The following is a 28,000-nucleotide window of genomic DNA, read 5'->3' as shown; positions in this document are numbered from 1 at the left end:
TATTAAATAAATTGCTTTTTTTTTTTTGTGTCTGAATTGGCCTGTCACATCAGAATAAGGAAGACATATGTCCTCCAGTATTAACTGCAGTTAAACATTAAGGCACTAAAGTATTTTAAACTTAATGGCATTGAGAATAATCCACATGTCTTTAACTTTAGGCCTAACAAATCCAATATACTGATCAAGAACTGGCTGCTGTACACAGACAAAGAAACTTATTCTGGGCACATTTTATGATGCTTAATGAAAAAGGGACATTTCATCATAGCATTTGTACTTCTAAATAAATGGCACTGGCAAGTCTGAACTGACAAGTACTTTGCTTAAAACATTCTAAAGAAATTTAAAAAGTAACAGTCAGGGAAAAGATACAGAGTAATAAAAACCATCTCCAAGATATGTACCATGCACAAAAGGGATTTTTGCATACATGGTTTTCTTCATGTGGTTGTCTAGTATTTATTTTATTATCTCATTGGTTTTCATACACCACCTTCTACTTGAGCAGAACTGTCAAGTTTGTATGCTTAAACTCAGGCTCTTAAATCACTACAGCAGATGCCTATTTAATTGAAAATAATGGCATACATTAATTTTCTAACCTGCAGGGGTACTCATAACTAACTTCAAATCAGTCAGAGTAGCTACATAAACCACAGACAGTAACAGTTGTTTATATGTGCTTGTGGGGACAATAGCATATGTTGTCAAATTTGATTTAATTAAAAAGTCTGTGCAATCAAAACCAGCATAATGCATGACACTTCTGTTCAGGATATTTGTGCAAAGAAATAAGGACTCTGATTGACCATGTTTGTAAATTATTTTAGTAAAGAAAATAAACTGCTCCAGATTTTCCTTAGAAATGTTTCCTTCTTGGGAACTTTTTAACTAATGTACTTTCCAAATGGATAACTGGATTTTTCTTAAGTTGAAACTTTCATGTAGAAATTTACTTATTAAAGCACAAAGTTTCTCCAAATCAAAACTTTATTTTCAGTCAAATCCACATTTTCCTAATGTTTTTTTCTTTTTAATGAAAGTTTTAAAAATGTTTATATTACTTGACTCAGAAGTTTTCTCTCTGGCACATGTCTATGTCTGAAAGCAATTTACAGAATCTTCTGCCAGAAACTGGGACCAGCCAACCATATTTGCCAGAATCAGCGTCTAAGCAGCTTTGTTATTTGCTAAAAAGAGGGGTAGACTTTCTTTAATGGTAGCTGGAGATATGAAACATAATGAGAAATAAATGGACCACAAATGCACCCTTTATCACAACTCCGCCCAAAAGTAGAGGGCAGTAGGCAGGCTGGGAGAAGAAATTTTGTAAGACTTTATTCCAGCAAGACTGAACCATTCAGAAGATACTGGGCACCAGAGTGCATTACAGATTAAAAATTTCTGTGATTGTTTATGGGAAGACAGCTCCAGAAACTGCTGCTTAAGTGATTCGTGTTAGAAAGCCACAAAGAATGCAAAGGAGCAGGGAACCATCTCAATGCTGGGCACAAAACAGACTTCCAAACTCTTTTGGTGAACTCACATTTACATACAGCTTTGTGCCACTCAACAGTAATATAAAAAACATCAGCATGCCATGGGCTGCCAAAACATGAACTGATATTGTACATTCAGCCCTGAGGCTGTAGATTCATTTCTTTAACTAAATAAAGCAGGGGACATCTGTTTCTGGTAACAGAAATAAAAAAAAAAATCACTCCACTGATCTTTGCATCTGAGGTGAAAAAATATGTAAAAGAATAAATATAACACAAATGTTACTAACCTAAAAAAGTCTCTTTAGTATGAGACATGGACACATTTTATTCCTGGAGGCAATGAAACAAGTTAAGTATCAATTTTGATCATAACTCTCACAGATGAAGCCCAAGTTGTTGGATTGACTTTAGGAAAGAAAGAATTTAGATATGTCACATTCCTCTGCGAGAGTTTATCCTCTCACAGAATCCCAGGATGGCTGAGGTTGAAAGGGACTTCAGAACTCATCCTGCCCATGCCCACGCACAAGAAGGGCCACCAAGCATGGCTGGTGCCAAGGATTAGTGTCCAGATGGCTTCTGAGTATCTCCAAGGATGGAGAATCCACAGTCTGCCTGGAAAACCGATGCCAGTGCTCAGCTGCTCTCAAGAGCAAACAGAATGTTTCCTTGATGATGAGCAGCTGGTGCCCATTGCCTCTGGTCCTGTCACTGTTCACCACTGAAAAGAGCCTGTCACTGCTCTCTTGATACCCTCTCTCCAGATACTGATACACTCTGGAGAGACACCCTCTGAGCCTTCTCTTTTCCAGGCTAAACAGCCCCACCTCTCAGCCTTTCCTCACAGGAGAGATGCTCCAGTCCCTTCATCACCTTTGCTGGACTTCCTCCATATGCCCACGTCTCTCATGTACTGGGGAGCCCAGTGCTGGACACAGCACTCCAGGTGCAATCTGTGACAATGACATCCCTGTTCATCCCATGATACTATGACAGTAAGGCTCTCTGGTCTGTGAACAGGACTTATTTTAACTGCATGCATTTTTACATATGAATTCCATTTCCACTTTGCTTGGAAAGGGTATTAGAAATACAAGGATGAAGAGAAAATGGATTATCTTTCATCTGCCACACCAAGAATAACTGATTTTAATGCCATCTTTTTATAAAGAGATTAATGAATTGCAATGTTCCAACAAAGGTAATTTCCCTAATACTTAACAACATAATCTGTATAATTATAAGATTAAAAATGTAAACCAGTTTAGTTTGAAAATAAAACAATCCATTATATTTTCAAGCCTTCTGCTTCCAGAGAACAGCTGTAAATTAAGCAACTGTACAACCTGAGAATACTGATGCAACTACTTTGGGACCTCAGGAAGAACTCTTTGGGCTCTTATACTCTATGTGGAAAGTGAAGTACCATGATATTTACAGGAAAACAAAACCCAAACATTCTCTTTGGCAAGAGAAAACATATTTAAACAAACCTTTTCCTCTTGGATCTTCTACAAATTCCGTTTGCCTATATTAAGGGTCAGTGAAAAACTGAACCTAAGGAAATAGGTTTTGATAGCCTAAAACCTTTTCTAGCTGTTTAATCATAAAATGCTAAGATACAAATTACACAGCACAGTTCAAAGAATTATTTTGAAAATTTATGCCCTGATTCATTGTGATTACCAATCCACTAAAAACTATCATAAGGACAACAAACCTGTTATAATGCATAATTCTTTCTCCAAAATTCTTTATGAAAACATTAATATAATACCCCAAATTTGGGACATTATTTACAAGAAAAAACATGTTAATAATTAATGGATTTTAACTGAGTATGAATATATAATAGTAAATTCTCCTGTCTCCTATTAGAGGACTAAGGAAGAATTATTGTTCAACTCTACTGGTGCAAAACCCCCAAGTTCTGGCCTGGATAAAAGTTCCAAGTGAAAGCTGTATTTAGGTCTTTTAAGCCACATAAAAAGAAAAGTTCAATATTGCTGTATTTATTTTTCTTCAACTCATGAGGACAAGCAGAAACAAATTAAATTGTTGTTTTAGCTTTAAATGAAATTCAACATGTTTTAAATGGTCACAAACCAAAATTATAGCTTCTTGTTGACTAACCACAAAACACAGCTTTTCTTTAGACAACAGTAAAGCATTTGGAACAAGAATTAAGCACGCTCATTCAGTGAATAAAAACCAAACAAAGTTGCACAAAGTTGTGCATTTCATTAGAATGTTTTGAATATCAAATTGAAAACATGATGTGACTATTAATAAAGATTCTGCTGCTTAAATAAAAAGCACTGAGAAATTCAAATGAAATTTCTATGCAATAAAAGCTCCAAACACCTGAAGAATGCTGTAATTCCTACATATAGAAGTCAATAAGCAGTTAAATGAGCCTACATTTCTGAAAAAAGAATGCAGAAAACTACTGTGCATTCACCTTATAAAAAGTACAATTTATTCCATCTACTTTGTAACAGTTTTCTAGTCAGCAGAGAGACAAATAGAAATGCACATAGAGAATAAAAAAGAATCCTCATGTTCCATGGCAAGTTTATCAAGGTAGTGCTCCTAAAATCTTGGATGGGATGAGAATTTCTCTGGAACATACCCATGCTAAGAGCTGATTTTCTTGGATGAGAACAATCTGTTTAAATACTAGCTTCTGGTGACCAAATGGAAGGTCAGAGCTGTGCAAGAAATAGAACTGTGACTGCAGACTACAGATGCTACAGACACTGGGAAACCTCTGATGTATTAAGGACTTTCAGGGACAACAGATGGACATGTTTGGATCTGCTGAGCATTTAAGCTTCCCACTGAACTGTTTATTAACTTTAGGACTACAGCAAAAGTTTAACAGAACAAAAAATTTTACAGGACTTCTCTCATCTTTCTCAGAGGCAATAGGCACTTTCACAGTTTCATTTCAGGAAGGATAATGGGATGGAAGCCAAAATGGAGATGTCACTCAACACAAAAAGTTGAAATGGCTTATTTCTGCTTTGGCCATTAATGTGTGTTTACTGAAACATTTCCAAGTACAAGTGCTCAATGTATGGAAGAAATGAGTGTCTCTAACGAGCAATGCAGTGTGACATTGGAACAGCTTAAAGAAGTTAAAAGAACTCACCGACTCTTTTCTGCTCATAGTTTTGCTTTGGGAACGTGAGCGGGAGATGGTGCTGAAAAAGGAATCCTTTTTTGATGCAGAAAAAGGTGGAGATCCTGTAAATTCACGTCCTCCAGACAAGCTCTCTATGCTTGGAGATGAACTGATGTTTTTTGAACTTTGGCCTGTAAAGCAAGTATAAAAAACCAAAACAGTTTATCAATGGGCATTTTCTTTCCCCCACAAATACTTCCTCGTCTTAACTGACATTGACTGAGAGTCACAGACAGCTCAACACAGAATGAAATGTTGAAGTGTGTCAGCATGCATTGAGAGACTGAAGGACTGCTCTCACATGGAACTTAACTTCTGTATGAGAGAACACAAAATCTTTGTGTATATATAGATATATACACAAACATACACTAGTATGTGTACACTAGTACTCACCTAATGCTAAATAATGTAAGTGTGTATATATATATATATATATATATACATACACACAGAGATATATATATATATATATATAAATACCACCTCACTATATGCACCCTAATACATCCACAGACTGAGGAACTGCATGCCCTGTGAGTCAAAATGAGCAAAGTACCATCTCATAATAATAATAATAAAAAAATCTGATGTCATCAATATTACAATAGAAATAGTTTTTTTCCAACTATAAAACTTGGTAAAGAATGCCAACAACAAGAACTTCAGATTCCAAAAGTGGGTTGGACACTGAATATCTAGATCACAATATTTAGACTTCAAAGAGGTAAAAAAGTAAGTTATGTTTGGAAAAGAAGGTAAGTTCTCATGCTTCAAATTTTAAAGCCATCTCCACCTAACAGACACTTTGATGAAGTTTACTTAATAGTTACTTATTGTCATTTCATGGAACTTTTGAGAAGAATCCCACATTGTTCACTATCATAGTGAAGACATCTGGGGAGAAGCCTAGGCTGGTTCACCATGGCAGTGTATGCATCAGGCAGCCTCTGATAAGGACCATTTCTTCTAGTTGAGGCTTACAAAGAGTTTCCAAATATTTAAATGAAAATTTTATTTTCATTGATTCCAGGAGGAAAAATAACCCCAGTATGTCAGTTGTCATCAACTTTCATTAAGAAAATGTTGCCTTAGAACAGATGCTGGTTTAAAAAATCTTTTTATCAAGTGTATGATGAAGTCAAGCTAGAATGACTCCATGAAATTGTAGAGTTTTCCATTCTGGAAAAATGTTATATAGCACATAAAACTAATGCTCAAGAATTCTCTGTGTCTCTTGTTTGATGGTTATTCTGATGAGAGGGTTTATGTTCTCCTTGTTCCTTTCCTCTGTTTTTGGTGTGCTTTTACACTACCATCTATAGCATCAAGTATGATCCTCTGCAATTAAATCCTTCACATTTTCTTAAGGGAATAAATACAGATTTATTTGAAATACACTTTCTGCAAGGAGTTTGTTGAATGCCGAGAGACTGAACTAGCAAAGAACAAAACATCATGAGTGAATAAGCAGACCTTAAATGACAAAACCCAAAAAAGGATCTGGGTTTAATAGTCTGAACATTTTACAGAAAGAAAACTCATAAAAATTGCTTCCCACCTTGTCCTTCATCTTCTGTTGCTTTATTCTGCTCACCTCTCCCATTACCCTCCTACATTTTACGCCCTGCTTCTCATGTTTCTGTGGACCTTCCTGTCTGCCTCCCTCTCTTCTTCAGATCCCTCCACTCGCCTGTTCTGCAATTTCTTAACTTTTTCCTTTATATATTCTTTACTTCCCACCAAATTCATTCAACTGGATTTTTTCTGTTTCTTCACAGACCTCCTCCAGGCACTTACTACCAACCACCTAGTCTGAGGAGTTTCCTTAAAGGAGCATGAGACAGAGGCTGTTGTAGATCTCACTTAACTTTTGCCTTCACATTTTACAGAAAAATGGGATATGCATTAATCAAGTACACCGTAAATAATTCTGGAGATGAAAAAGGAGAAAACACTGCATGGCAAACAGCAGAAATAATTCAGCTGCAAGAAAATTTTTAGAAAATTTCTAATTTTAGGATAAAATCATGTCACTTGGCAACATCATTATCCTTAGAGTTGCCTTTATGTAAGAAAAAGACCTTTTATGCATTTCATAGTGGCAATTTACAATGGAAGTGTGCTTTTGCAATAGGTAAGCTTAAAAATAGTTTTGGAACAGATGGAATCACATATTTTAGCAAATAAAGCATTTATAAATGCAATTCACACAGCTAAGCAGGAGCAGCCAATATAAATGCTAAATGCAAAAAAGTTCTATTTGGTGGACAGAGTAAAGTGCAACAGAAAAATATTTATTAAGTATATATTAGATTAAGTAGTCTCTCTTTACCATCATATCAATAAAATATATATTCCCTATAGGGTCAAGATTAAAAAAACAAGTTAAACAATGAGCAATGTGTATTTTTTACATACTCTTCACTGTATGGCCTGGACCTAACACACTTCACCTGCAAAGAAATAGATTATGTGATAAAAATTCACAGGTAATATTGAGAGGAGAACACTTTTAATATATTTGAGGAACCCACACACATGAAATAATACAGCTTTGTAAAACAACAGAAAAAACTATATGTGAATATTTTTTTCTGTATTCTTTCAGCCCTAAGTAAAAAATGCCAAAAATATAGTAAGAAATTGAAAAGACAGAAAAGTGTCCTCAAGGCCACTGCAAACAGCTACACTTCAAAAGATTGATCACAGTTCAGAGGAATAGAATGTGCATAACCAAACAAGATTTTGTGGACAGAATAATAAAACTGTCCTAAAAGGGAATTAGCCCAAATAACACCAAGAGCATCAAACAGTTTGTTTCTTATGGTCTATAAACTATATAATGAAAATAAAACATAAGAGCAATACAAGATCTAGTTAAAATAAGACAGAGATACAGTAAACCAGAAGTGATAAAAATACTGTATCTGTATGTTTGATACCCAAGTAAGAAGAAAGGTTAGGATGCATCTGATCCTACTGCATGAATAAGCAAATCTGGGGAAATTATCATTAAGAAGCACTATTTTTTTATTCTGCCTCCAACACTGTGAATAGTGCTGTGACATGGATTATTTGGAGATATAATTGAGAATTAAGAAAGAACAGCACTTATGAATAATTACAGTGTGCTGCAACTTATAAGACAGAATTCTTGGATTGTGATAGGCTTTTCTAATTTCCAGAGGAGTCATTGTTTTTACAACTAAGAATAACAAATAAGAAAGCTGAAAGACACACACCAATCATATGTGTTTCCATTAATGTGGAAAAAAAAAAAAAGAAAGAAAACAGACATCTATGATTTTCCCACACAGAAATTTAACGAATCACACAATATTTTTACTTGGAAGGGATCCACACAGATCACTGAATCCAACTCTTAAAGGAAGCTGCTGCAACAACATTTAACTGAGTCACCATGTTGCTCCTGAAGTCCTTCAGATGCATCTTGTATGCACCAAGGCATTAACAACCCTCACATAACTTTGGAAACAACACTATAGCACCAACATGCAGGTTTCAGGATCTCAGGACAATGACACAAATGCCATTTGCACCTTCTCTGTTCTGTGTCTTACTGATTTTACATCTTTCTCAATGTGCAGTGTGGAACATTCTGCTCACTCTACAGCTTCAAAAGAAGGCAATGTGACAAGAGTTTCTAATTTTGGATTATTGCTCCATAAAAAAAAAAAAGTCATAATGTAGAATCAAAATGGATAAAGTTTGCAATAAAGTATAATTAATAACTAAACTCCTTTTCCTTCTTCTTTAGAATCTTCATAAGCAACCTGAGAAAACCACTGAATCAAAACTCTTGTTTTCATCTGCTCATTCTGTCAATATCAGATAAAAAAATTATGGCCCCTTAAAAAACACTGGAGAAATCTAATCTCTGACTGTCTAAGCATTTACTAGAAGATCCTAAAACCTATACAAAATGAGCTGAAGACATGGAAATCAAATACCTGCAAATGATGCACACAGAACAAATATGTAAGGCTCCCTGACGTATGCAGTTGTCAGAACACATTACAGTGTAGGATGTCTCAAAAATATCTATATATGCACTCTAAAATGCATAAATACTTCACAGTAATGATGCACAGGATTTCACACACTAAAAATACATCAATTTCTGAGGCAAAAAGGAGCAATGTTATCTCCATGTGCTGGCTTCTAAGTGCCTCACTACTTGCCTGTTGCTAATGATACTGGGACTGACCCCAGGGTGACAAATGCTCTGCCTCAAAATCATTTGGAAAACATACAGATGGGGCAGTGGAAAAGGGAAAAACACAATACCTGTTGGCATTGTGTAGACCTCCGGTCTTGAAAAGAATGATAATTTAATTTAATGTGATCAATAATTAGGCTGTATAATAAAGTAAAAGGTGATGGCAAGGAGGAGAAGACATACAACGAAAGGAAAGTGAGCTTCGGGCCTCACTAAGTTTGAGTTAGGTTATGGGGGAATATAACCAGGAACTTGGAGGTTCCTGTTAAAACATACAAAAAATCAGAGGAAAATGCAAAAAAGACATACAAAACTGATGGCTCATTCTGTTTGATTCCTACAGAGGAAAAGAGCAACTTTCATAGTTACAAGGAGAGCAAGGACAAAGATACCAAGAAGAACAGAAGTATGGCACCATATATAATTCAAAACCATTTGGATCTGCTCATCTGTCTGTATCCGCCATAGTGGGGATGTAGGGTATTAAAATTCGCAAAAAGAATGAGATGAGTTTTATAAAACTTTTCAGATAAATTAGTTTCCCTTTTTCTCCTGCAATGAAATTGGAACAAAGGCTTCCAGCACTTTTAAAATTCATTCAAACCACCTCATCACACAAATCCATAGGCTTTTTATTTCAGGCAAGGCAGGTAAGCTCCCTGTTAATCACATGCACTACGGTAGATGTTTGGCCCAAAATACCTGCCCCAAATATAACAGGAGGGAAGTAATGCAGCTAAAAGGGACAATGATGGTGGAACTGACCCCCCATGACAGAGTGGCAAATGGGCTACAGAGTGCAGGAGCACAGAGGTTTGCAGTACAGATGGATGCTGACGCACGGCGGATGCCAGTGAAGAGACACAGACATACAGATACACACATGCAGATATACAGAGACACACAGACACACACAGACACAGATACACGCAGACACACACACACACACACACGCAGATATACACACAGACACACACACAGACACACAGATACACACATGCAGATATACAGAGACACACAGACACACACAGACACAGATACACGCAGACACACACACACACATGCAGATATGCACACAGAGACACACAGACACACATGCAAACACATACACACATAGACACAGACACACACACAGACACACAGATACACACATGCAGATATACAGAGACACACAGACACACACAGACACAGATACACGCAGACACACACACACACATGCAGATATGCACACAGAGACACACAGACACACATGCAAACACATACACACATAGACACAGACACACACACAGACACACAGATACACACATGCAGATATACAGAGACACACAGACACACACAGACACAGATACATGCAGACACACACACATGCACACACATGCAGATATACACACACAGACACACATGCAAACACATACACACATAGACACACAGATACACACAAACGCCCACACCCACACGCACACAGACACAGACACACTCATGTACACATGCAGACGCACAGACACACATGGACACACAGACATACACAGACGTACACGCAGACACACACAGACACACACACACTGTACATCTGCAGATGTACAGACACATATTTACACAGACAGACAGAGATGTACAGACACAGACATGCACACAGACACACACATGCAGACACACACGCACACGCACACACAGAGACCCACAGATACACACACACATACATGCACGCGCGCACACACACACACGCACACAGACACAGACACACACAGACACAGACAGACACACAGACACAGACACACACACAGACCCACACGCACACACACACACACACACAGAGCGAGCGCTCGGGAGGGACGCGCAGGAGCCGGGCTCTCTGCCGGCCCAACAGCGGCGCTCGGTGGAGGGACAGCGGCGCTGCCGGCGGGCGCCGCCCGGGCCTACCTGTGGTGGCCGGGGGATGCTGCTGGGCCTGGGCCGGGGCCTGGGCCTGGGCCGGCCCCGGCGGCGCCGCCTCGCCCGCCTCGCCTGGCGAACAAACAACAGCGTTAGCGCGGCCCCGCCGCTGCTGCTGCCCCAGGGAACAGCCGCAGCTTTGGGGCGTTCAGCCGGAGCACCCTGCTTTGAACAGAAAGGACATTGTGAGAGAGCGCCGTAGGGACAGGCAGAAGGAAACGGGAAGGTCGGATAACCTGTAGTCACAGGCTGCAGAACCCCAGTGCTTTTAAGCGATGATTTATATCAAAATCTAAACTTAACTAGAGAGTCAAAACTATTTTGTTGCTGGCATTTTACAGAGACTGTCATTCTGCTATTAGGTGCTTCACAGAATGGCTGAGGTTGGAAGATCACTGGAGGTCACCAAGCCCCTTGCTCAAGCAGGGTCCCTAGGAGACATTACTCAGGAATGTGTACTCAGGGTTTATCTCCAGGAAAGGGGACTCCTTAACTTCTCTGGGCAATCTTTCAAGGCAGGTTCACTCACACAGTAAGGAAGTTCTTCCTCATATTCAGGTGGAATTTCCTGCTCATTGGTTTCTGCCCATTGCCTCTTGTTCTACTGCTTGGCACTACCAAGAAGAGGCTGGTTACATCCTCTTCGCATCTCCCTTTAGATACTATCCTCTATTTATCTTCTCTTCTTGAGGCCAAACAGTTCCAGCTCCCTCAGCCTTTCCTCATAAGTGAGGTGCTTCAGCCCCCTAAACTTCTTTGGGAGCTCTCCACTGGATTCACTCCATGTCTTTCTTATGCTCAGGAGCTCAGAAGTTGTATCCCTACTGTGAAAAAATGTCATAATTGCCTATTAATGTGTATATTTATACGCTTTTTAAAAATGAAAAAACCTCCATTTGTCAATCTGTGTTTCATTCCTTTAATTTGTACTCAGTTCTGCTATTAATAAGGACAATTTCTTTATCCATATGAAAAGCATACTAATTTTCTAGAGACTCTTCATAAATAATTCTAAATTGGGGGATCATTTCTTTAGGGTGTACGTGGTGACTGTGGAAATTCTGTTTGTTTTACAACAATTACCGCAGTAGTATCAACTCATAAAAACAAAGAGTAGCCTGGAAACACTTTAAATACAGTTTGGCAGAACTTTGTCTTTAAACTGGTCCTCTAAGGTGTCCTTGTGATAAAGCTGCATGCAAATCAAAAGCTTTTTTTTGGATTTCACCGTGAAATGACCTAGAAGGAAAACTGTATTGGGCACTATCAGGGAAGAAGAGAAAGAGAAATGCTTTTTTTTCTTGGCAATACACTGCCGTTTGGTAATCAAAGAATATCCAGTTTCTGAACGATGAAGGATCCAATGGAACACACAGGGCAACCATTGTGCTTTTTTCCCATATTTTTCTTTCATTATCAATATTTTTATCTTTTAAAATAACCACCTCAATTGAAAATCCAATAAACTCAATATTTGAATTCAACTTTTGTGGCAATGAATTACTTCACTGTGCAGGATAGAGAGAATGTTTTAATCCCTCTTCTGTCTGCAGGCTACCTTGCATAAGTAATTAGTAATGATACCCAATCTTCTTCTGTACTGAGGACAGGCTGAATGGGATTAATATATTATTAGGAGGAACTGAATTTCCAATTAGGTGTCTGGATACTTCGTTCAGCTGTGATTTGTAATGCTGAAGACTCATCTGGAATTACAGGCTTGCAATTATGGTTGGGTTTTTTTTTCACTCTGCTGTTTTTTCATTTACATTATCTAAATTATATGCAATTTTTTTCTTACAGAAATTCAGCAAGTACCAAAACTTTGGAGTGAGAAATAATTACGACTGATCATGTAACCCAATCATCCCTCCTCTAGAGTGTGGCAGCATAAATGGTAGCTGGTTTGTGAGTGGCAACTGTTGAAGCAGAGCTGTTAAAGCTGGGATAGGATTATTTTGACAGTCCTCCAAGGTATTTCCTTAGCAAGGACTTCTTCACAAAGTAGATCAGCCAATTAATTTAATCTCTTCAGACTTCTAAATCTCTACATATTAATTAAAATTATCAGCACTACTTGAGCATTCAAAACCTGAAAAGACCAATAAGAGAAAAATGGATGTCTTATTTTATGGCTTGATGCCTGTTAGATTTACAGCACTTTGGCCTGTTATACTGTCCAACTGAACATCTGTGAATGTTACATCAACTGGAAATGCAAATGCCTATCAAATTAAATCCTAAATCCATGTCTCTGCCTACCTCAGCTAAGTAACCAAGCTCCAGGAGGCTGAGGAGAGCTGAAGGCACAGAACAAGAACAAGAGACAATTAGTGATAGCTAGTTAGTAATTTGGGAGCCTTCTATTTCCAAACCATGCCAAATAGCTTTTAGATACTCAAAACCTACAGCAGAATCCAGAGCTAGAAAAAAGCCAGTGTAGAAGATAAAAAGTTAAGCACAAACATGAGTGGAATGAGAGCTTCTGAGTGTATGAATACATTTTAAATCCTAAATCTCAATTCCTGGGATAGAAGTACTGGCAGCTTCTCATAGCTACAGAGGGTGCCCTCATGCACTGGATTTGCTGTATTGCTCGTTCTTGAGGTTGTTTTATTGTCCTCCACAGAACAGAAAATACTTACTCTAGCTTTTAAGGTATGGTGGAGACTGTGCTGTGTACAAAGGTCCTTGCAGCAAGCTTCAAAAGGCTTTTTAGCATGTCTCCACTATGATGTCATTACAAATAGGTTTTTTTTTGCTGAACATTTAAACTTACTTCAGAAAGAATTCACTGGGGAGCCTCTAAAACACTTAGTATTTCCTTTTGTTATTTTTTGTGTCTCTTTAAAAAAATAAATTATGGCACTTGCAAACATAGCTGCCATAATTTAAAATTTCTATACAATCATAGGTAAAATACTTGTAACTGTACAGGTCTGGAACAACACTAATATATAAAACAAAACTCACTGTCACCTGAACCCATTAAAAATAGTATATTTAAATTTTGTTGCCCTTAAATTACTTCTGCAAAGGCTGTGCCAAAATTGGATAGACAGAATATACTGAGAGGAAGCTGCAGTATGTTTTTTCCTCTTACCATGAAAATACTTTGTGCCCTACATCATAAATTCTTCATAACTTTACCAAATCTCCATATTCCTGATGGCAGAGCAACATGTGCACAGCTTGTACATGACAAAACATAACTAAAATTTTTTATTCTGATTCTTGTATAGGAAGTATCAGGTGCATTTCCTGATGATACATGTTAATTGGCCCATACAACAGGTCATCCTTTAGCAGCCACATGAAGATTAAGCTATTATCAATTCCATCTACAGACAGAAGTTGCTTCAAATTTTGTGCTTTTATTAAATTAAGCAGGGAAAGGAAACAGCCACTCAAGGATCACTTTTAAACTCAAAAGGGGAAAAGAGAATGTGATAAGAGAACTATGGAAAACTCTCTTAAAAAAGCAAAGGAAAAGTCTCTCTGAAACAGTGCAAATAATTTTCTTCTACACCTAATTTTACTTCCATTGTAGTGAACAGGACTTGCATCAAAGTTTCACTGCACTTCAGTTTCCTGTCTGCACTGTAAAACCCTTGCTGGAGCAAGTTCTGAGATTCTTCTATAACTGAGAGAAGCTGCATATCTGGATTTTGCCAAGCAGCTGCAGTGGCCCTTACAGAAGTGCCTGTATGTGTCTGCTCCAAAAGAACAGCTGTACCTTTCAGTTCTGCTCCCTCAGTGTCTACTGGGGATGCCATGCATCATGAAAGGGCCTTTGGACAATATGGGTGCCGCAGGAAAGAGAAGGAACACCAACTTCAGCTATGAAGTGTTATTTCCCTTCTTTTACACTTTCAAATCTAGTGAAAAAAAGAAAAAGATGCAATCCTATGCAAAGGTTCAGGGCAACCAGCACCATCCCTCAAGCTCATAACCATGACACTGGATGAGTTGCTAAAAGCAGCAGACACTGTTTTGCTCTATATACTCCTTGAAAAGCATAGTGCCATGGGGCTGGCTGAAGATGAAAAGCAGTAACCTACCTTGAGCGTGGCAGAGTATAGCAAATAACTACCAAAGCTGAGCTTGTGAGTTTGTTGTTTGAATAAGCTGTTCTCAAGAAATATAAAAAGAAGGCTTAAGAAAAAGAAGCAGTGTTTACTAAATAAAGTGCAGAGGACCATCACAAATTATGAAACGAAAAATTCATATTATGGTTCAAATAATTTCTTAAATAAGCTCCACACATTCTAAGGGGAATAAGAAGTTGTTTATTAAGAATTACTCTCTAACTTCCTTCACTTATTATTATGTATTTAGCTAATACTGTTAGGCAAGCCATTTTTTGCTGATAACCTGAAAAAACATGTAGGAAATTAGTCTTTCAGTTAAAATAAGGTTGCATCTAAAAATCTGAAAAATTAATTGGCTCATGTTTATGGTAATGATTAAGTTTGTTGGCCTGTCTGATGCAGTTTCTGGTTAATATATTTTTAGAAGTTCAAAACTCCTTACAGTATTTGTACATTCTTGAGATAACATCTAATTCTGTATTGCACTGCAAATGTGCTGTTGTACTTGGCATAGGCATCCTGCCTAACAAAATACTTTTTTGGCTGTTTCCTCCAAATATAAAAATGATATAAAAATGAATAGAAGAAAGAACTTTCTTCAGCCCTGAAGATGTACGACAAAGCTTCCCTCAGTCACGGCGCTGCCACACATTTCCCCTTTACCTTTGCCCAGCTGAACTGGCATGCTTTCAGACTTCATCATCCTCTGCTGCTGTGACTGGTGATGGTGGTGGTGGTGGTGCTGCTGGTGCTGAGGGGCTTCCACCGTGCTCCTGCTTGGCATTGAAGAGGGAGGGAAGCTGCTCCCGCCGGCAGGAGCGCCCACTGCCCCACCTGAAGCCATGGCCGGAGCAATGAGCTTCCGCCCAAAATTCAGTAAGCTGTTGGAGACTTTGTTGATGTTCAGAGGAGCAGCTTTAGCACTGGCACTGAGAAAAGAAGAGGAGAAATCATTGCATCATTGCAATCATTGGACAGGCATAGCCATACGTGCATCATTCTTCAAAACTTGGAGATAAAAATCCAAGATTTGAATGTTACAAAGAAGGTGTTTTACTACAGTTTCACTGGAATACACACAAATACCACAGGGACTGGGTGTGGTATGAATTTTTCCCAACCAGAAGTGGACAAATTATTTTGGTCCTTCTCCCTGAAAAATGCAGACTAACCCCAACCCAACTGAGTTTGTACCAATTTTCTGAATTTGCCTTCCTAAATTAAAAAAAAAAAAAAGAAAAGAAAAGCGACAAAAAGCAATCCAGGCTCTACAGAATCAAAAACTTTATAAAATTGAATTTTTGAACTTATTTGAAGACTGCTTTAATGTTTATTTCTACTAGATTAAATTCTCTCCAGTGTTTAAAATGACTCAACCCCAGACATGTGTTTCAACAAGCAAAGCTAACACTAGACCGTCCTTTTAGGTTGGCAGAGCTAGATGTCTCTTGCTCTGGGTTCATCTTCTGCCCAGCCCAATCATTTCAAGACAAGCAGTTTTTAACTCAAATATTTTTAAATCAGGAATCCTGTTTTCTAAAGTGATTTTGATGAAGAACTGCTTCACTGTATAACACATATACTGAATCACAATCCTTATAACTGTTGCTTTTTATTTTTAACTACAGTGGCTATTTAATTCACTTCAGTTATATGCAACATTAAGAATGAGGAAATTGTTGAACCATTTAATTTGTCTAAAATAAAGAGGCAAAGAACCTTCTAATTCCCAGTGGAAGTGTTCACATAACCCACAGATTAGCAAAGCCATTCCTATTTGTTCATGCAGTAATTCCCTGCCTTATATAATTAATGCTTGAAATATCCTTCACAGAAATATATCACAACCACAAAGACCTTTTCACTCCTGAGGTTTTATTTTACTGATCTGTACTTCCATGATATAAATAGCTGTCCTTTAAAAACATAAAGAAATGTAATTAAAACCAACACAATCACTGTACTGGGGAAAAATAGCTTTACAATGTTTTGGGGAAGTTGAACTAAAAATAAACTACAAATGAATTAATACGGGTAATTTGTAACTTCTGCAGACACCTGGAAGAGTAATTTTGATTTTGCTCTTCCTATAATATCTCTATTTGTCTCAAGAGATGGGTTTTTTTTAGAATACAATGCAAACATGCACACACATATAGAGCAGATCCAGAAAATAACAACAGCTGAGTTGTTTAGAATCAGAATAGATACTCAGAACAGATAGAAAAGGAGAGCTATCAGAAGGAAGTATGAGAGCCTGCACACACACAAGATACAGCTCCAAGCTGTATGGGGCACTTCTGCCATATACTGGTGATGAAGAAGAATGGCATCTAGAATTTTTTAGGAGCAACAGCAGTGCAGAGACTGGGACCAAGTGTTGCTTTCCAAATTATGGAAGCTGGGAAAGAGTGCTGAATATTAATTACAGGATGTTTCTGTGTCTCTCGATTTTATTGATTGCTGCTGGTGCTGCAAAAAGTCCTTCCACAGTGACTTGAGAATGAATGACAAAGTCACTACCAGGAAAGCATCTGCAGAACTATAAAATACTGCTGCAGGAGATCCAAATGGTTTCAAAAGCAAACTTAGTAGTTGTGAAAGACTGAAGTGTTATGGTTAGTGACTCAAACAATCCCTGATGTGCAAAACCTGAAGGTGCTTTGCTGAGGCCAGGTTTGCACTCCCCAGCTGAAGGGGAGGAGGAGAGTTTTTGGATGTTTGGTAGCTCCTGGGTGAGAAGCAGAAGTCTACTGACCCTGATCCATAAAGAAATACAGACACAACAGTGCTCTCACTCCACACAGTGCCTGCACTGAGTGATTCAAGGATTGCTGGTGTATCACAGTACTGGATCTTTCTGCAGCACAAAATGGAATTCCCGAAGTTATAGCTGATTTCATTCAACTAACAGCTGCAACACCCAACACTGCAAACCCAACAGCCACAATATAAGCACCTGTGTGACTGAGCATTGACAGGCTGGTTTCAAAGTCCCCTTCTAATTGTCCTGCCTGGGCGGTGAAGGAGCCAACAGAGAGTTGTGGCTTCCAGTTTATTTGAACGCCAACACTGCACCTTTAACCACTGCTCAGCTGGCACAGGCTAGGAAGGGAGGGCAATACACCTTTAACAGCCTCCTGCAAGGGTATGAACATTCACCCACCATTGGGCAGGCTGCGCTCCCCCTGCACAGTCTCACTCCCTCTGGAAATGAAATACATTGGAGGAGACCCCCTGAAAAGGTAACAACAGCAGAAAATCACTTCATGAGACTGAAGTTGAGATTCCACCTGAGAAATAACTTAAATCCAAGCTGTTAAACAACTTTAGCCGATAAGGGGTAACCTGTCCAGACCAGACCAGTCCCTTGAGACTTGTCTTTTTTTGCCAAGGATGCCAGCACACTCCCACTGAAGATCAAAGGACATGAGTACCCACTAAAGACAGCCCCCTCAGGAGTCTAACACTTTGGCCCCCTCAGACCCTCCAGAACCTGGAATTACCAGATGAACCAGCTCTGAGTGAGAGATGGCCAATGGATTTACATGCAAAAGCTCACAGAAAACAGCCGGGGAGATCTGATAAGCCCTTGGGCACTTTTAAATATTTGGTTATTTTTGTGGTAGACACAGGAGCACTTATGTCAGCATTTCAAACTGAAGTTGCTGCTCTAGTGGATTATGCCAGACAAGAAAAGGAATTGGGTACGTGAATCAACAATGGATTGCTTCTTTTTAATAATCTGCCTGTATTAAGCTGAGTTTTTTCTTTTTGTAGGAACCTGCTAACACATGAGGTCAAGGTGAACAGGATCTCAATCAGTTATCAACAGTTGCAATAAATCTCATTACTTTACTGATTTTGGGGGTCATACCAGTAATAACTTGGCTGAGATTCAGAAGTCAAACTTTAGTATATTTTTTCCCTCCAATTACTGAAAACAATCACTGAAGTTGGAGTTTGGAGTGGTACATATCACTCACTCACCTGAAACATTACCTTAGAAGAAAGGCAATGGCTGGCACATTGAGTCCTAGGTTTACATTGTCTCTAAGTCTGGAACCTTGACAATCACTAAAAAAACCCCTTGACTTTGCACAAAAAAATTATATTTACTGCAAGTAAATGATTTACACTGACAGGCCAACTGAGCAACAAAACCACTGGACACTTTGAGCTTAATGTATCATTGGAATTGAGATAGTACAGAGATGCAGGAAACAAAGCTTATAGAGAGGCTTGTGTTTTTCTTGTTTCTTTATTTTTCAGCTATATTTTGCTTAATAAAAAGGTGTCAGTTTTTCTTCTACACTGTTTGATTTGCTCCTTTGACATATATGTCCATACCAGGACAAATTAGTTTATTTGGATTTTTCAGATGGTTGAAAAGAGACTTTTTGAGAAAAAATTCATTTTACAGGAACAATAAACCTAAACAATTTCCAAGCCTTTATGTCTGAAACATGATTTTTAGAAATGCTTCCAACAGCAAAATGCAACAATGTTTAAGGACTACATGGCAACTAGAAAGGATAGTTATCACAGCTTCTAAAACCTGTGGTGTGATTCAGCTGTGCTGTGAACTGACACTGCTAATGATCAGCTCAGAACACATATAAATTCATAAAAATAAATAAATAATAAATAAATAAAAAAAAAAAAATAGTGATGCTATCTAAATATCTTTTCAAGAGGTGATTTAAAAAAATGTAGAAGTAAGGAAGTTGAGAAGTAAAATTTCTCTGAATGACAGCTTCAGAAAATGAACAATAGTGAGGTGCTACATCTCAGGAAGACTTACATTAAAAGTGAGCTGAGGTTCAGTAAAATAAGAACAATGGGTCTATTTCTTACCATTTAAATGCCTGATATATTAATGAAAAGGATGATTACAGCCATTAAACATAGATCAGCCTGCATTTTAGACATCTAAATGTACCAGACATGCACAACAATTACAAGAAAAATACTGATTGATTTATGTTGTAGAATTATCAGCAGATGCATTTGAAAGTAAGGCATCAGTTTAAAAATATGAGTATCAAGGAGACATGAATTCCATCCACGAAGCAAACAATCTTGTTTCATCACAATAAGCATCATTGACCTTGACTGTGAATGGTGTATTTTTAAACTAGCAGTAGGGAGATGATTCAATCTCTGCAGTTTTCTGCTAAGATGGAAATGTTTTGTTTTAAGCAGGCTTTATTCAAAGGAATTTCTCTTTTCAGTAAGTAATCATTACATGAGATGAGAGACAAATATATGAATATGATCGATTAAAAAGTGTGATATATGTGATAAAATAAGCAATATATATTTGAGATTTGTCAAGACATTTTAAAGATATCACTGAATCTGTGGGATTAAAGATAAAAAAGACCTGGTAGTTGATTTAATCCATCTCTGCTCACTGCAGAAGCATTTCATAATATTACATCTTCCAGTTCTCTCCCTATTCCAATCTTAGTTTTACTAAATTTGACCCACTCTAAGTGTTCCTGTCTTGAGATGAATTTATCCCATATTTTCTTCTATTCTAAACAACTAATTCTAAACAACTTCCCATCTCCTTTGATGTGTATTCTAAGTATATGTGTGCAATTAATTTATATTCCTACATAGATTTAATGAATTTTTTTTTCTTGAAATGTAAGTTTTCAGCAGGTGTCATTCTTGTTTGGGCTTTGTGATTTACTTCTTTTTTGCAAAATCCTTGAAATCTTTCTTTTGGAAACTTCAAACAACTTATTTTTCAGCTTAGGCAACACTTGAGATAGTTTTTCAAAAGAATAAGTAAAAACATTAAGAAAATGCAATAGAACGCAGCAATTTTTGAAACCTGTCCTAAACTTTAAAGCCTGATTTATAAAGAAAATTATGGTTTTGCAGTCACTCTACTTAGCTTTAATTTCTGCTCCTCTGTCCCATTTTAAAAGCTTCTCAAACTACTCAATTTTAATTTTAGCTGGCTTTTAATACAGCTGATTTCAACAGAATGTGACAAAGATGCAGAAGTCCAAAAGCCAGCAAGTTCTCATGAATCAGCAGGCAGAGGGTACGGCTGGGGCCAAGTGCAACCCAAGAAACTGCCCATGACTATGCAAATTGAAGCACTATGGCTTGTGCAGGACTGACCTGCAGCCACCAGCAGCCACCAGCCATCAGCACCCATCTTCTGACCACCCAGGCAATATGGCCTTGACAAGACATTTTGGCATTATGAATACAAACCACTTCTAAAAGTTGGGAGGAAAAGTTTTGTAAAAAGTGCTTCAAACTGGATTTACATTAATTCAACTTCATTTAGCTTCTGGTACATGGATACTCCAGATTGCAGTTAGGTGCATTATCAGATTCAGTTAGCTACAGAATTCACACTGGCAATGTTCTAGGATACATGTCGCTGTGTAAAAGTATCCTCAGCGTCCCTTAAAATTATGTCAGCGAGTGACTGCAACACTACGTGTAAAAACTTCAATTTTTTCATGTAATAGTCAAGGGACAGATTTGAAATAAATGTCATGAAATAAACACATGTGCTTCTAATACTGCTTATGTAATTCCTGTTTAGGATAAAAATGATGTCTGAAACGTTTTGTTTATGTAAGGTCTTAGTTTGGTGAACATATATTTAGAAACAGCTTACCGGGTTTTGTTCATCAAGTCTGCTCCACGTGCTTTGTAATAATCTAAATTTTGTTGGAACTGGTGAGTCACTGGTCTTGGATTTCGCTAAAAAATAAAAAAATACTTCATTTTAATTTTCTGGGAGATTTTAAGCAGAGACGTGAAATATGTTCATTGAAGAGAATTAGAAACTTACAGAACAATTTCTTTTCCTGGTATCTTGTTTTTCCTAGGCAGTAATGTCATTTACATAAAAATTAACACTTAAAATACTTAATACCAAATTCTACCTGTAAGTTTCATTTCATGCTCACAGAAATCAGTACTCTTCCACATGGTGATGAGGCTGTTTGCTGTAGAGGTGACATTCCTAATTAAATCAATAATTCTTGGACAAGAACAGATACTGATAGGATTTCTTCCTGCAGGTCAGGTACAGAATTTGACCAGCTCCCAGCTAAAGTGCCATGATTTTAAAGAAAATGGTAAGAGTACAGAGAAACTAGCAAATATTCTGAACTGAATACATCACTAGCAGCATCTCTGTTAGGCAAAGAATTAATTTTAGTGAGACAACCTGAACAATCCCACTAGATGGCACCCGGAGCCTATTTTTGCTCTTCAAATTTCACCCTACTCAAAACTGAAGGCATGAATAAAGAACTGTTGTCCTATAATTAAGTGTATATAATTAATATTGAAACCAGAATCCACTTGTTATTCTCCACTTCTGACATTTTTAAACTCTTTCATGGAATTATGCTGCCTTCAGTAGTTTTGAAATTATTCTTTTGGGATCTAAGAATCTATTGAGCATTAAGCACAGACTGCAGTATATGCATAAAGTATCTTGATCAAATGCATGAATCATGAAGGACACTATTTGGAGGGGCAAGTAAATATTTTTAAGTAAAAAAATTTGAATGCAGATGGAAATGAAATAATGGAGCGGTACAGAGAGGTCCTTTAAAAAATATATGAATGAGAAATAGCTTAAATAATTTCTAGTGCAAGAGAAAACAAAATGGCAAATTTCTGCATAATCATCAGATATACTGTATAAAAGAGATCTAAATACTTTCTAAGTATTTGCTACAAAGGTTTAATCATTTACTGGCTGTTGCCTTGTATTCTGATCTACCTTCTTAAGTCCTGCTAGTAGTAAATACAGTTTTAGTGAACCATGCATTGATCTTTCCAAAACTGTTATTCACTGGTGAGAGTACCTAATATTTTTGACAGAGTCAGTCTTCAGGTGTTTCAGTTTCACTTGTGGTATATTTGCTCTTCAGATTTCATTACAGACTGGAGTATACAGTCTTATCCTCTCATTTTCCACGTACCTACAGATAGCCCTCCTTCCTTGAAAATCTTATTTCTGGAGGAAGATATAGGACTTGAATTTTTAAGACCAAAACATTGCATGACCATAAAAGGAGGGGAAAAATGTATAGAATTGGTAGGTACCAAAGGACAGGAAAATTTTTGGAAGCATATTTAAGTGTTGGAATTTCCAGATTGTTTCCTGCAGTTAGACTTAATCTTGTATGAAAAGTCTCATTTTCTTTCTTTGGAAACACAATAAACATTTTAAATGTGTATGTTTGTAATGTTCATTAAAAAATGAAGCAACTAAAAGCTATTAGACAAGAATTAAAAAATTCTCATCTATCCTACCACCCACATTGTAATGGCTGTTGTACATTTTTCATCTCCTGTTATAAAAACAATGTTTGAGTAACTCTACCTATTCATTGAGCTTGAAAGTCAGTCCTCATCAACTGACAGCAATAACAATGAATCAGCTTTAGTTACTATTGCTCTAGTTTGGTAATTCAATACATTTCTATGATAATCAAATCCAAACTGACGTGATGAGGATAACTGATGGCTCTGTGACTTCTGTGTGAGTAATCAAACAGTTTAACTTTTCTCCCATGAATTAAGTAACTTCTTTCTTTACATGTTTTGAAGGGTAAGGTTGAAGAGTAAGAGATGGCTAAAATAATGGGCACTTCTATGCCCATTTCAAAGACAGCTCTTTGAAAAGTACGAGTTACCAATAACTCAGTATATATTGATAGTTAGCAAAAACATTGAATTTTCTTTTTCACCACCCAATAAATAATAAAAAAGATTTTTATTCCATTGCTTCTGAATTAAATAAAAACCCAAAACCAGAACAAGAGGAAAAGATCATGTGGAACAGTATCTTGAAACATATTTATGTAGAAATGACAAGCAACTGAAGACACGAAAAGCTGATCTACTATCTAAGCACTTAAAGCCATTAATAGGAATAACATCTAACTTGAACATATGAATGAGGCTCAAGCATTACTTTCACAGGGGCCTATTTAAATTCCTGTGAGGTTTAAAGGTATCAAAGGAAGAAGCAGTTTAAAGTACTATTACATGCAGTGAAAAAAAAAGCTCTCTGAAAAAACATTAGAAATGCAATATAATAAATGCCAAGGGTTACTACTGCAACTTACTTTGTAGCATCACAGAGATATTCTCTCAAAAAATGTCAATATTTAAAGAAAACTAACCTGATACATATATGTTAGCAGACAAGATCTGTGGAAAGCCACCACAGAAAATTTAAATACTTCTGAAAACTGAAATTCAGACAGTGAAAAATACGTTATTTTGAAGATTAGGATCTTTAGGCCACTGTGGTTGTCCTTTAAGTTTTGTATTCTTTTCAACCATTTGAGTAAGTTAAATGTAAAAAGCAGAACAGAAAACCACACAATTATAGTGCTTGTTCCTTCAGAATTTTAAAGTAATTTCCTTCTCTAAGCATTCAATTTGAGCTGTCCCCTAAATTACAACCTATGTATTAGAACTAAGGACTAAATTTATTTACAAAAAACATACCTCTGTTGTTTAAAATATTCACAGCAACCAGTTTTTTCCTACACAGTGCAATTTAGAATGACCCAATTTGTATTTTTCATTACTTATATAAATAAAGTTATTCCTTTTCTTTACAGTTTATGTACATCATTTTGCTACTACATTGGATAAATTGGATAAAATTGGATAAAATAATTTTTTTCTTAAAAGGATAATGTTAAAATGACAGTGAAATCAATCCTTCAAATTTATAGTTTGTTGAATCCCTTCAAGAAATTGTGTAAGGGCTGAGGGCATTGCACAGATTAACACATATATGATTTTTCCCCAGGAAGGAAAGAGAGAGCAGATATCAGAGAAAAGCTGTCTATGACAATACTATCCCCCCACCCCCTTCCACTTTCTCACATCCATTTTGTAGGAGTAGTCTGCTGGATTTATAATTCTTCTAATCTTAATGTCTGTTTACTGTGAACATAGTTTCAACTGGTAGAAAATTCCCAATTTATGCTTTTAAAAGGACAATGTATAAAATCCACATATCAAAACACACAGAAATTGACGTGATGTTGGACTTTGTCTCTCTAAAATGTGTTAGCCACTGGCCAAAGGGAAAAACAGCCTGAAAATGTTTCAGGCATCTGAAAGGTATCTGCCTCTCAGCCCTTCCCTGCCTAAAAGATCCCCCTGTCCTCGGCTGAAGTCCTCTCCCTGACCTCCTGTCTATTCCCAGCCTCCCCCAGACTAACTCACTCCAATTCCCAGGGCTGCCAGGAGGTTCTTGGGGACTTTCTATTTTCCTTTATCCTGTTCCAGGGACACGGTTATACCCACAGCTGCACTTTTCCTGGGCGAGGGACTGACGCTGTGGTCAGAACCACACTGTGTTCTGATTCCCTAATCCTGCACAAACTGCTGAAAAGCACCTCCCACCAGCTAAAATCCTGCTCCATATGCTCAGATTCCCAAGTAAACCCCTTCTCCTCCCTGGCTACTGGAGACACATCACATTACCCACGGAATAGACAGGATACAGAGCAAAGCATGTTCTGTGTGTGATAAAACTCACAGGCTGTTCTACAACGTGCCTGACATCTCACCCCCTGAATGCACAGCATGTTTAAGTGTTTACATGCAGCTGCAAGTGCAGGAATCTTGATAACACTCTTCTTTGTTGAGGCATTTTCTTTTCTCCCTTTCTAGTTTTATTAACAAGGGGAAATAAACATCAAATACAATTTTGCACAAAATCTGAAGGTTCAGAATAAGAGACAAGAATGAAAAAAGATTTTCAATATATCTAACGAAAAATGAGAGGTATTTTAGCAAACATGCTATTGCCTCAATGCCAAGGGAAAAGCACTTGTCATTAGAGAAATGAATTGCTCAGCTGTTTATAAGCAAAAAGCTCTGGGGGAATTTCTCAAGGCCCAAACCACAAAGCATTGCAGGGTTACACAAACATATGCTGCAGGTGTTTTAGGGTAGACAGGTGGGAAAACCTCAGCTACTAAAAAAATATTCCACTTCATAGATTGTATCTGAAACTAGATAACCTCAATGCAACAGAGAAAAAAACAAACAAAATAGCAGCAGTGAATTCTACATTCAGGTGCAACAGGCTGACCAAAATAATCATCTCACTAGTGTCAAATGGAATGTTTTAAAACTATTTTTTTCCAATATATTATACAAATGCTGCCAAACATTTATTGTTTTTTCCCCCTAAACTACTAGTATTTTGAGCCTAAATCAAAACCCAGACTGAACCAAACATATGTTAAAAAAAGAGAAAGATCATGATGGAATGTTGTTCTACTTATTTAAACAATAATTTTTAGGGAGCCAATTGTCTCCTTTTTCCCCTCGTCAGCTAACATGGCAATATTGGATTTCTTCTTGATTCTTGTACTGCCTAAGACATTTTTTGTATTAAAATTCTGTTTTTTTCCCTGTCATTTGTTTCTAATGACAGTTGAAGGATCATGTGACCCTAAATTTAAACAGGACTGAGAGGTCAGGAAAGGTTGATCTTTTCCTGCTGGATCATCTATGCTACTTTCTTCATTCAAGATGATATGAACATGACAAAAATTTTGACTGGGAACAAAGCTGAAATGTAGCAGCTGAGATGTGGATAAGGAATACAGTTTGTTCAGTTCAGCAGCAGTTTTTCTATTACACACTAATAATTAATATGAAGTATTTACTAATTATTATCTAATACCTTGAGAATTTCACCTTTCCTCTTTTTATTCTTTTGTCAGATATTTAAATAGCTGTCTCCACCCCACAGGAACACACTTATATAGTATAAGCAAGGTCTAACATTACAGAAACATACCACAGTATTCTGTATACTAAACAACAAACCCACCTCAAACTCCAAAGCGCCCAAAGCAAAAAACTATTCCACAAAGAAACAAACCTTTCTTTTCACCTGCTAATTCTTCCCTTCCCTTCTGCAGCAAGCAACCTGCTGGAGTACAAAAGGTATTTTATCCACCTATGAACCACTGAGCTATTAGAATGAAAAAACCCAGTGAGATATTAGATAATATAAAGTACTATTGCCAATTGAAAAGTGGTTCAAGGCCAAGAGCAAAATACCACCTAAAACACAGATTGACAGTCTATCAATACTGTGTAGGAAAACAGCACAACATGAAGGGTACACTGCACAGAACTAATAAAGAACTTCCTTTAATCACTGGAGTCAGGAGATCCATGCACTAATATTGGTGTTGGCAAAGGAATGCCATAATCCACAAACTGGGAATAATGCTTCCTGTTTACATTTTTCAGAAGATGCTAAGGGTTTCAATCATGGACCTTGTTATTTACAATGCAATAACAGCATGAAGAATTATCATATTTAATTGTTTCTAAAGAAAATTATGGAAGTTTTTTTTTTCTCCCCCTAAGCAACAAAATTTCCCAGAAAAAAACAGAAAAGAAAACAAAATTCAGTTAATTGGGTCAAGAATGGAAGACACCCCTGAACTCTGATTAGGCTGAAATAAATTATCTCCAGTTTTGTTACGTGACAACCTTCCATTCCCCTGGCAACTAGAAATTTCAGACACCAGGAAGATATTTTAAATACTCTGCGTTATGGTCTGTTTTTAACTTCATACACACATGCCTTTTCTCACATGGCCATTCTATGACAAGAGATGAAGGACTGAAAAAAAAATGACAAGTGAGATTTAAAAATGCTTCAGTGACTTGACTGAAAGAAATTTCTAGTTGTGTATTTTGGCTTCTTGTCCTAACTGCTTAGGAAGCCTTTTTAAATTTTCATTTATAGTATTACAGCATATTGCATTTTAACAGGTAGATCAAATCCTACCAAATCAGCTTTTATTGATATTCCAGACAAAAAGGCTCCGACCTGCCAACGTTCAAGTTCATAACCTGCGTAAAATCCCCATCTTGCATCAACAGAATCGTTTAAGCACCTTTTAAATCTGCCTCTTAATTTAGTTGCCTCTTTTTCAGCTGAACCCTTGGTTTTAAGAAGTAAATTAACTAAATAGTAAGGTAT

The 28,000-nt window shown here is 37.2% G+C and overlaps 1 protein-coding gene across 5 annotated transcripts in view; it reads right to left on the bottom strand.

Moving 5' to 3' along the window:
* TBC1D5 (TBC1 domain family member 5) overlaps window positions 1-28,000 on the bottom strand; it is a 311,013-nt gene that overhangs the window by 36,938 nt on the left and 246,075 nt on the right. For 4 of the 5 annotated variants that reach the window (XM_056483375.1, XM_056483373.1, XM_056483374.1 and 1 more), the window contains 4 exons: window positions 21,611-21,696; window positions 15,622-15,887; window positions 10,856-10,939; window positions 4,660-4,823 (listed from right to left, as the gene is read on the bottom strand). In XM_056483375.1, coding sequence (XP_056339350.1) covers window positions 4,660-4,823; window positions 10,856-10,939; window positions 15,622-15,887; window positions 21,611-21,696 — 600 coding nt within the window. The remainder of the gene's footprint in view (window positions 1-4,659; window positions 4,824-10,855; window positions 10,940-15,621; window positions 15,888-21,610; window positions 21,697-28,000) is intronic. The other variant, XM_056483377.1, reaches the window with a different exon arrangement.

This window comes from Oenanthe melanoleuca, chromosome 2, assembly GCF_029582105.1.
Source record: "Oenanthe melanoleuca isolate GR-GAL-2019-014 chromosome 2, OMel1.0, whole genome shotgun sequence".
In the NCBI taxonomy this organism is placed as follows: domain Eukaryota; kingdom Metazoa; phylum Chordata; class Aves; order Passeriformes; family Muscicapidae; genus Oenanthe; species Oenanthe melanoleuca.
The sequence above is the reverse complement of the archived record's forward strand: the minus strand, read 5'-3'. Positions and strand labels throughout refer to the sequence as shown.